Raw genomic sequence first — 11,682 nt, forward strand, 5'->3', positions numbered from 1 at the left:
GAATGGCCAAACCCATCTATCTATTTTACCAAAATCGAATATTCAGTGAAAACCTGTCCTAAAAGAAAACTCCAGGCCCAGATGCTTCCCCAGGAAATTCTAGCAAATCTTAAAGGAAGCAATGACACCAGTCGTGTGCAAACTCTTCCAGATAATGATAGAACGCTTTCACCTGTTGTAGGAGTCTAGAATAATCTTCTCTCCATAAGGAATTTTCAAGAACAGAAAATTAGAGATCAAATCTCGTTAGTGATGATAGCTACAATAATCCTATGCAAAGTAATAGTAAATAAAATAGAGCAAAATACAAAAGGAGAGATTATATAGCATGATGAAGTTGGGTTTATTCCATACAGTGGAACACTGGCTTAACATTTGAAAGTCAATCACAATAATAGACCACATTAACAAAAATAAAGGAGAAAAAAAAACAAACATCATCTTAGTGAATGCAGAAGAAAAGTTTGATAAAACTCAACTCACATTCACGATAAAAACTCGTAGTAAATTAAGAATAAAAGGAACTTCCCCAATTTGATACAACATCTTTACAAAACCCTATAGCAAACATCATCCTTAGAATGAAATGTTGAAAGATTTTTTTCTCTGATATCACATAGGAGAAGAGTGTTCAGCCATGCCAATTCTGTTCTACCATAAAGTAAGAAAACATAGAAAAATGTAGAAGGATTGGAAAATAAGGAATAAACAATTATTCCTAAAAATATGTTTCTGCAATAGAAAATTAAGGATAATAATCTTCAGATATAAATTAAGGTAACTAGGTTTACCAAAATTTAGAAATACAAAGTCAGTGTGGGGAAATTCATTTCACTTCTATATCCCAGGAACAAATAAGTAAAAATGCAGTCTGAAACAAAAAGATACCATTTAAAATACCATGAAACAAATCAAGGACTTAGGAATATATCTCACAAAAATGCGTCACACTTCTATACATACAAATCTAAAATAATTCTGGAAGAAATTCAAGATGGCCTGAATAGACAGAAGACTACATTAGAAAACTTAAAAGTTTATCAAGATGTCAATTATTTCCCAATTAATGCAATCCTTATCAAAATCTCAATAGTTGTCTGTGTGTGTACAAACGAGTCGTGTGTCACTGGGTGCTAGAAATGAAGACGTGTATCAGACACTGTCACAAACACACTGTCAGATTTGCTCTCCCAACAGCAAAGTCAGTTAACTCTTGCGTCTTCCCCTGAGCAACTCACAATGATAGCAGAGAGCATTTTAATGTTTTCAAAAAAGAAGGGGACATTCACTGTTTACATTTTTTTTTTAAATTTAAGACACAGAAAAAGAAAGTCAAGGCAGTTTTTCAAAAATAATATTCATAACAGTCCATGTTTTTAAGCTAGTAATGGATCTGTCTACTGGTCTGAGCTCTTTTCATGTACTAATTCCTTTAATTCTTACAAAAAAAATGTTATGAAGCAGGAATAATTATTACTCCCATTCTATAAATGAGGACTGAGTCATAAAAGTTAAATAATTGGCCCCAGATCACGTACCTTCCACACAAGTGGCAGAATTGGGATCTGAATTCAGAAAGTCAGCTCAAGAGCCCTCTCACTGCCCTCTACAGTAGGCACTTTAGAACAAGTAAAAAGGTGTATTTTGCTCATTTAATTGATTCAATACTCCTGTTCATACTGAGGACTTAACTCAAAGACATTATACTGTAATACCTCTAACACTCAAGAACTTACTAGACCTTCCCTTTGTTATCATGGAATATCTTATGCTAGTTTCCAAGAACACCCAAGGTGGATAAACCCTGATAAATCTAAGCTTTCCATCTCAAAATCAAACACTGGGTGAAACATTTTCACAGACTTCTCTAGTTTTCCTGACTTGAGAGCTCCCTAAATTCCTAAGCAAGCAATCCCTGACTCGGGAAGTCATGAGACAAATGAGCCACACCCTTCAGTTAGTGGAAAAAAAAAATCAGTGACTCTTTGTTCATTCAATCATTCAGGCTTACTAATATGTCCTAAGAATATCATTTTCCCAGTTCCAAAACACTAAACAAAACTGACTGACTATATCTCGTAAGGGGGGGGTCCAGCCCCATCCTGTACTTCTTCCCCCAGTTGGGTGTCCCAATAGTTGACCTTTATGCCCATGGAACCATTATTTCTCTCATTTCCCAGGCTAGGACAAATGAATTCTTCTGACTTTACTACGCATGGAAACAGGATCGACTGGTCATATAATTCTATAGATTACTCTTTTGTAATGTACCCCACACGATGCTTTCATTCACGAGGCATGGTTCTCATCCTCCCTTGTGAACTTTTTCCTCATACCTAGCCTCTGGCCCTCTCCTTGGTCTTTCTGACTTCATTCTTTGTTCCTTTCAGCACATCACTCTCAGAGTAAACCCCGGCTGAATCAGACTATCACTCCCCATGCCCTCGCTTTGATTCAAGCTGCCCTTAACCTCCCTCCTCATCTTCACTGCTTAGTATTTCTCGACGCCATTTTCTAACAGAAGTTCTACTTCCTACGGATGTGCCTTCCAAACCTGACTCTGGACCATTTGCAGGGATGGCTTCCCTGTCCTACGTGTTTCTCATGGTCTCCTCTGTGGAGATTTCCCTGCCCGTGCAAAGATACAAATGTTAAAGCCAACCCTCCATCATGACAGGACAAATAAAATACAGCACTCTTCTGACGCATCCAGCCTGCTGTCTGAGATAATCTAGATGCTACATGTTCAGTGACTGTGTTAGCCTGTTACATGCTAACGTTTGAAACAAGTACAATATTAGGGAAGATAATTAGAGAAAGTAGAGAAGAGTTAGAAAAAGAAAATATGAATGGGGTCTTCCCAGTCAGGTATGGGGAAGCCTTGCTCTAAGAGTTTTATGTGAGCTTATTTATTTACTGGTTGCCAGAAGTTGGGTAAAAGTTTTCTTGGTCCTTAAACACTGAATTACAATGGAATATTCCAGCAGAGTTACACATGCGGTCCCACTTGAATGCCCAGTAGGACCTTTAAGGTCACAGTAGTAATGAATGGCCAAAGAATTAATAGGAGTAGAGCCTCATGAGCCTTCCTTCCTGTGCTGCAGCTGGGCAGAACAGTACTCTGTTCATGGCTGAAAATACATCTCAGACATGGCCACCACAGCTGTGCTGGGCACAGCTGCCCCTCAGACGCACTGCAGACATGGGGGCCTGTCTAAATCGCCCTGCCTTCTTCTCTCATCAGACACATTTCCTTGACCATTATCAGCTGCACAACAGCCACATTTGTCTGTTAGAGACCTTTGAGCATGGAGACAATTTTACCAAACGACACGGTCTTCCTTCCTCGGTCTTGCCCCCACTCCACATCCTCTTATCCTCCTTGCTTCCAGAATGTTCCTCACTCAATTTTTTTTTCCCACCCACTCAAGGCCCTGTACGATCTGCCTCACCTCCACGCACCGCCACCACCATCTGCTGTCACACAGACATACTAAGCCCCCATACACTCACTGTATCTAGTACAGTCTTGGGCTTTGAACCTTCGCACAAAGTCTCCCACTTACTGACTTCTTGATTCTTCCACTCTTTCCTCAACTATCTCTTTCCATTATCAGACATGCTGATAAGGTATTGTTTCTTCAGAACTACCCTCTGTCGGTCTTTCTCTCTCCTACATCCCTTTCTGGGCTGGTCAGATCTCTCCTAACAGCCTGCCTTACCGCTACGTCACATCAGTGCAACTGAATTCTAATTGTCTTATTACTATTCTCCCTCATTGGGAAATAGCTCCTTAGAGGAAAATGACATTCTAGGGTAGTAGTGAGGCGGGCGGGTTAACATCTAAGCTTCTTCAGGGCACCTGGGTGGCTCAGTCAGTTGAGCGTCCGACTTCAGCTCAGGTCATGATCTCACGGTTCGTGAGTTCGAGCCCTCGGTCGGGCCCTGTGCTGACAGCTCAGAGCCTGGAGCCTGCTTTCTGCCCCTCCCCTGCTCGCTGCCACCCCCCCACTCCCAAAGTAAATAAATATCAAAAAAAAAATTTTTTTTTTTTTAATTTAAGCTTCTTCACTTACTAGTTCTGTGACCTTGGGCTACAGAGTTAATCACTCTCTGATTCCATTTCCTCATCTGTAAAATGGGTAGATTAACAATCCTTAATCCATAGGCTTTCTGGAATCCTGTAATCTGATTCCTCTCAGTAACTTCTTAAATAAATTAGTATGTGTGAAGAGTTTACAACAGTGTCTGGCCAGCACATGACGTGAGCTGATGTTGCTATTATCATGGTTTTATGGAATATTTCTCATTCTTAGACCAGGTCAGTGCCTGAAACTTAGAGCTGAGAGTTAATAAGTGAATGAAGGGAGAACTATTATGCCCTCCTCATCATTTGACTATTTTCTATTGTCACGTTTCTGTTAAACAACTTTGAGGGTAATTTAAGAAACCTTTGGTCAATTTATATAAAATCAAGAGGAAAAAAGCAGGTAGGCACAGACATATATAAGAAAAAATCTTCCTGCTCTTTAATTTTTCTTCTAAGACATTGATAATGGGAATAGCAACATGTAAATTCAGTAAAACTTACCAAATTTGTTTAAAGATGATTTATAACCTATTTTATAAACAACACGAACACGTCTTACTGTGCCAATAGTAAATGGCCACACAAGAGCGACTGAATTGGATAAGGAACTGAGAAAGATCAGTATCCGTAGAGAGTTCCATATTAACTATTTATATTTCCTGCTGCTAATTATAACTTACTGATTTCCTTGCATCTTGGTATGTAAAACTTTCCCTTGGCTTTTAGCACTAATTTTAATCTCTTCTTTACCCATGAAATTTCTAAAGTATTATCTTCATTGCTTACAGAAGCTAGAATGGCCAACAAAATAAGAAAAAAGTATTAATCTTCAGAAAGAACAACACAGTTGACATAATTCTGGATTTAAAAGAGGAAATATGTTTACAATTTAAAAGCCAAGAAAATTAAAAATTGCTCTGTTCATTGGTCCCAAATGAAGACCAGGTTATACAGAGTTCATAATGCTCAAAACAAAACAAACAAGAATCACAGAAAGAGTCTTTCTCAACTGAGACTCTATTGGATATTTAGTCCTTGTGCCCTAAGGTAGGAAGTGACAGCTACGGGTTGGATATCAGTCAACTCTGGCCTGCCACCTGCTTTTGTAAATAAAGTTTTGTTAGAACACATTTCATACCCATTCACTTAGGTATCAATGACGCCTGATTTCATACTTAGCAGAATTGAGTAGTTACGGTCCACCAAGATGAAAATATTTACTCATTTCCCCTTAAAAAGAAAGTCTGTTAGCTATGTACAATCCTTTGATACGTTGAGAAAAAATGACTCAAGGCATTCACTGTGGTCTATGTTTTCGCTGAAAAAGGTAACTTTAGAGCATATTTCCTTCCTTTTTAATTTCTGATTAGGATACTCTTCTTTAAAAAAAAATCTTTAATTTATCACCCAAACCAAGATATTTTGAGAGGGAGATAATCATGGCAGGGCAATTGGTGTGAATTGGCCATATCGTCACCCCAGTTCTGAGGCACTGCCCAGCTGTAAGGCGGACAAGCCCAAAGAACAAACCAACAAACATAAATAGGACTTGCCCCAAACACTGTTACCTTTTGGTTTTTGTTTTTTGCATTTATTGATCCCCCCCCGCCCCGCCCCCTTACCCCCACCGTCCTTATGGATGGCAGCTCCATTTCAAACACAGCACGAACGTAGAACTTACTTTTTAATTCTTTCTCCAAAAGAAGCTATTTCCTCCAAGATGTTTTGAACAGTTGAAACAATATCCTGTACCATATAGATTCTTTCAATTAACCCCTTTTTCTCGGATTCCTAGGAAACATAAAGGCAAGACTTAACTTGGTCACGTTTTCTTTTTATTGTCCCATAACAGAAATGTCTATGCCCTGTTACAATAACAAGGTACTCATCCACAGAGTGACTCCAAGGGAGGAATCCTATCGTTCACAGCTTAAATATTTATTGACTCTGAGGAACTACTGCCCACTCATTCAGATACAACCCTTCACAGCGTGCCTCAGTTGCTACCTCAGTACGAGGCCATGTTGTGTGGAAACTCCACAGAACCAAGAGCTTCATTTCTCTGTGGAAGCTGCTGTTTCTGCCAGAGAACTCGCAGCTCCTTCCACTTGGCTGAGCCCGACGTCCTGTCTGGCTTCACAAGCTCACCTGCCAGCTCCCCTTGCCCACGTCCCCTCACAATCCTTCAGAAACATTTTCAGCAGGTGACAACACGGTATATGAGAACTCCAGATGATGTTGCGTCTCCTACTCCTGCGGCTTCTTTGTCAAACTCTATTACATTTTTTGTTGTGTTTTAAACCCACTGTAAATCTGATGAACATTTCAGTCATCCTTTGGCAACCGCCTCAGAAAGACAATAGGCCGCTGGAGGCAGACAAAGTCATTGTCAGAGACTGCATCCTACACAGGTTATCCCTGTGGAGGCTGCCCAATGATCGACTGGCTTTTCCTTTATAGAATCAGAAGCAAATACAAGTGCATCTTCCCCAGTCTCCCGTGCTTCACATGAAACAGAATTCAGCCTTCTAAGAATAGTATCCTTACTTTGCTTCTAGAAAATCTCAAGACCTGGGTGCCTCAGGTCAGACTTCAGTTAAGCGTCAGACTTGGGCTCAGGCCATGATCTCGAAGTTTGGGAGTTCGGGCCCCGCATCGGGCTTTGTGCTGACAGCTCAGAGCTTGGAGCCCATTTCAGATTCTGTGTCTCCCTCTTTCTCTGCCCCTCCCCCACTCACGCTCTCTCTTTCTCTCCATCAAAAATAAATAAACGTTAAAATTTTTTTAATAAAAAAAAAAGAAAATCTCAAATGTGTTTTACCATGTTAGGCAGTTAATGCTTACAAAAAGAATTTGGAAATTACTCAAATGTTGGAGAAAAGACTATTCTCTAAACAGTGGTATTTTTACACAATTTCTTATTTTCTGATATTATAATCTAGCTTCCTGGGAACTCTATCGTGACCGGGATTTAGCGAGTATCCTCTTGGCTTTTGCCTATCAGGGTCACTGCAGCCAGTACATCTAACGCAAAACCTCAAATAAATCTAACAAAGCTTTTCATTTCTATCTAGAATTCTACTGGAGTTAGAATTCTGCTAAATTATGGAGCAAAACCTTCTAAATTGAAGAGACCATTTTAAGAATAACCTTCTCTGGGGGCGCCTGGGTGGCTTGGTCGGTTAAGCGTCCGACTTCGGCTCAGGTAATGATCTCGCGGCCCATGAGTTCGAGCCCCGGGTCGGGCTCTGTGCTGACCGCTCAGAGCCTGCAGCCTGTTTCAGATTCTGTGTCTCCCTCTGTCTCTGCCCCTCCCCTGTTCATGCTCTGTCTCTCTCTGTCTCAAAAATAAATAAATGTTGAAAAAAAAAAAGAATAACCTTCTCTGAAGTGAAAGAAAATATTTCGCTCTCCTCTTGTATTCTCTTTTCCATCAAACTGGACACAATTTGGGTGGGAAGAGAGAACCCACCACCCAGTTAGAGATGGTGGGTGAAAGCACCAATATGGCAGAAATGTCAAAAAGCACTTCCCTTCTTGCACCTGTCCTGGTTTCTGAAGCCACGTGTGGCCAAAACAGACCACACAGAGGGTAGAGGTGAGAATGTACCACTGTCAGCCCCTCTATGGTAAAGGGGGTGGTGCCGGGATGGTTTGAAGAATCTCTTACCATCTGGGCTGACCTCCTTAATCCGAGAATTCTGCACAGAAGAAGAAGGTGGGCTCGTGTCCTCTCGGTACATCAAACTTGCGAGACATTTTTCCTTTTTTCATCCCCTCTTTAAATTCCTTATTTCCCTTACTCTCTAATTCTTCAAGCAGCTTGCATTAAAAATTAGATATGTTGCCAGAGCAACCTAATCTATGCTCAGCAATCCACAACATCTATTAACGGGCACAATGGTGAAAACCCATCTCTGTCTGCTACACAAGTATTCGTGTTTACAAAGAAGGATTTGAAAGCACCAGGGAATCTGACCCAAAGGGCAAAAGTAGCTTCCTCTTTTCAGCAGCATAGGCTTTGGGTCAAAACAATTTCTTGGAAAAGGATTCAAATTTCCATGCAGTTCAACTTCATAAGAGTGTCCTAAGTTCAGTTGACTGTTTTTTGTTTCTCCCCTCCCTACAAAAAACCTAAATGATGAGATTCTGGTTGTGAAGAAAGTAGTTAGTAAACCCAAATAACAAATGATTGTCTCAACGTCCTTTTACTTTTTCACGAATTTGATGTTTTAGTTTGCCTATTTAATATTCGAAGACAAGGTTAAAGAGTCCCACCATGTCTCAGCTAAAAGGAGAGTAATTTATCAACCAAATCTGTATACTTTTAAAAGTAATCAGAATTATATCACCTTTGAAATACTTATCAACTGTCGACTTGGTTTTATCATATTGATGGACCCACATAACTATTCCATTTTATTCTTATAAATACAGTCCTTCAAATATTTTAAAAAGCGTATTTTGTATATTAAAAGAAATGTACTTATGGTATCTGAACATTTTTAAATGATACATAAAAAATGATTATTTGTGCTACACATTCATACATGTAACTGGTTTCCTGGTTATATCTATTTATAGTCCCAGGTCAGGGTACTTGTCAAAAGAATGTACTTTTTAATGCCATCTTTTTCTATATTTCGTAAAATTGTTCTTAATCATCTTCAGAGTTGCCCTTAACAGCCATTAAATTGACACCTTTAATTGACTCTACTGTGGGTCATAATTTTAATTACAACAATACTCTCTCTACAGGCACTGAGGTACCTTGAAATCTCACACCAAAAAATGTGTTACATGGAGAAAATCATTATCAATTTTAGTTTTTAAGTATTGAGATCTGCATATATTTCAGCCCAAATATTTTATATCCGCTCGTATGAACATTCTCTGTCAAACATCTTTTCAAGATAAAACTTCAAATGAATTGTCTCCATGATTCTTCTCAACGTTTAACAAAATGCATACTGAAAAGTAAGTGGCTTCTCAATTTCCCTCCATTCTTTGGTAAGATATGTATTTATTCTATTAAACATCAAAAGATTTTTTTCCCACAAATTGAGACATCTCAAAGGAAAACTTCAGAATTTCAACACCGAATAGCACAAAGCATTTGACCTCATCGATTACTTTGTGGCAAATATTCCTTGTCCTTGTAAAAAAAAATTTTTTTTTAAATGGCAGTGTCTTTTTTGCTAGCTTTTTAAAAAATCCACTTCCACTCACTAGCAGCTTTCAGAGATGAAGTGACTTGCCATTCAATCATTGAAGATTTCGATTAAAAATTGCCAACTGATTATGACCCAGATTCAACAAAAACTGTAGAGATTTCTTTTTGCACAAGAGTTCAATAGCTCTGGGAAATGTGTAGGTTGACGAAGAGCTCTTTAAAGGTTCAAGGATTCCTAAAATCAGATTGGTGATCAACAGCAAAAACAGAGTGCACATTGCCACACTGAAGTACATTTTTTTATATCTGACATATCCTTGTCATGAAAAACTCTGTTGTTGCTACTCAACACCGTATATATAAAATATTTATAGGGGCGCCTGGGTGGCTCAGTTGGTTAAGCGTCTGACTTCGGCTCAGGTCATGATCTCATGGCTTGTGAGTTCGAGCTCCGCCTGGGGATCTGTGCTGATGGCTCAGAACCCGGAGCCTGCTTCAGGTTCTATGTCTCTCTCTCTCTAGCTCTGCCCTTCCCCCGCTCATGCTCTGTCTCTCTCTCTCTCTCTCTCTCTCTCTCTCAAGAGTAAACATTAAAAAAAATTAATATTGATAAATGTGGACACTGCAGCTTCTAATTCAATCGATGGCACATTATCATTTGTCTGTACACAATCATGGAAAATCAGGGCACTGCGGCCGATCCCAAGTACATTTCTGTCTCATAGATTCCCTCATTTTGTAAGAATATCTTATTGGCCATGATGCTGTCCTTCATCAAAGTTTGCATTCATATTGTCGCTACCAAATTCAATAAGCCCCAATGCTCAGTGTTTCAACTAAGTTTACAATGGCGTTCCCGATGTCAAAGATTTCGTCATTGGTAAAACTAACTAGCAAAAGCTTTATTTTGGCTCCATATATTGGATAAAAAAATGAAAACAATTTTAGAATGAACTTATTTGATATTCTGAGTCATCTGATGTCATCCAGAAAAGACCACCATTATTTGATGCTGCACAAGGTTTTTTATATGTTGGTGCTACCCGAGTCAACATATGAACAGCCAGCTTGCCATTTTTCATACATGTTCAATGAAACCTTGGGATGGAAAATCAATAAATGTAGAACAGTCATCTGATCTAAAAGAAAAGTCATACTCCACAGAGAGGTATCTAAATACAAGTTTTCAGCTGCCTGAATAAAAGCATGTTTCCAGAAATGGTCTTCTTGAAGTAACTACTGTTGAGGCCTCTTTAGCAGATTTGTAACTTAAGTTTACCTACTTGTAAACTTAAGAGATATGGTCATGGCCCCAGAGGATAGACAAGAAATGTAAACACACATCTATTTAGTTAGCACATCAGCAAGTATCTCGACAAAGCGGGGATCATTACTTGACTATTTCCTAAACGTGTACTCTGAATTTATTATTCACTCATTAAAAAGGCTTTACCCAACAGTTAAAAACAAAAGTTTTAAGTGCAGATTTACTCATTGGAATGAGCAAAACAAAACACTATGATAAATGTGTTCAGACTATTTTTTATTCTCTTATCCATAGAACTGTTTAAATTCTGCATATATTTAACATACACTCACCCTGTAATCTGTCCTCTTTCCCACTCACCACTCTGAACTGGCAGTGTGGAGGCTTTACGCACCTTAACAGATTTGGCAATCGCCATGCCGCGACAGGCTGCTATGCCAGGTGGCCGATTAGAGTAGAAGCATCAGATGCTTCTCCTCCACTGCTTGAGATAAGAAGGGACGGACCCATCTGAGAGCATCTTGTGTTTTCAGTGACCATCCAAAAGCCTTCCCTTAAAGCTAGGTGTTAGTGAGGCAGGCCCTGAAAAGCGTCAGGAAAATAGATGGGTTTATGCCTGGTTAGTTGCTGGATTTAACGCGGTGTCTGTGAGCTCTCTGGTCAACGCCTGCGCAGACAGGGGAAAACGGTAAATGGAAATTTTCTGGGCAAGGAAAGGACACGTGGCAGAGGAATGATTCCAGTCCAGAACTTCACTCCAGAGCAAGTGTGTCCCCATTACAAGAAGCCCCTTAAGTGTCTGGCAGACGTTTCGCAAGGTAGGCATTCGGCACGCATTTGTTCTCTTTGACATTTGTTTCTATGATGTCTATGGCTGCCTGTTCTCTTTCCTTACTGTAGAATATATAATTTGGAGACACTTTGTTCCGTTACGTATTTCCACCTACTCTTCCTTTCCAGCACGATTTTGCTCAATACTCACGCGAGTGTATGTTAAATAATGCCTTTTGAAAATATTTCTTTCCATTCTTGTATTTAAGAGCTCAGGGTACCCAGGGGCTGTTGGTGCCAACCGGTAAAAAGTCGAAAGAAAAAACAAACAAACCATGAGACTTCCCAGCTCGACCCAGACCTGCACCTTATGTAAACTAA

The 11,682-nt window shown here is 39.5% G+C and overlaps 1 protein-coding gene across 7 annotated transcripts in view; it reads right to left on the reverse strand.

Annotated features, from left to right (window-relative positions):
* MCTP2 (multiple C2 and transmembrane domain containing 2) overlaps positions 1 to 11,682 on the reverse strand; it is a 248,416-nt gene that overhangs the window by 23,686 nt on the left and 213,048 nt on the right. For 6 of the 7 annotated variants that reach the window (XR_007453911.1, XR_007453912.1, XM_049614044.1 and 3 more), the window contains one exon: positions 5,772 to 5,881. Coding sequence is in view for 5 of the 7 variants with exons in the window: in XM_049614044.1 (XP_049470001.1) it covers positions 5,772 to 5,881 (110 nt within the window). In the remaining 2 variants the exon portion in view is untranslated. The other variant, XM_049614048.1, reaches the window with a different exon arrangement.

Source organism: Panthera uncia (assembly GCF_023721935.1).
Source record: "Panthera uncia isolate 11264 chromosome B3 unlocalized genomic scaffold, Puncia_PCG_1.0 HiC_scaffold_1, whole genome shotgun sequence".
Taxonomy (NCBI): Eukaryota; Metazoa; Chordata; class Mammalia; order Carnivora; family Felidae; genus Panthera; species Panthera uncia.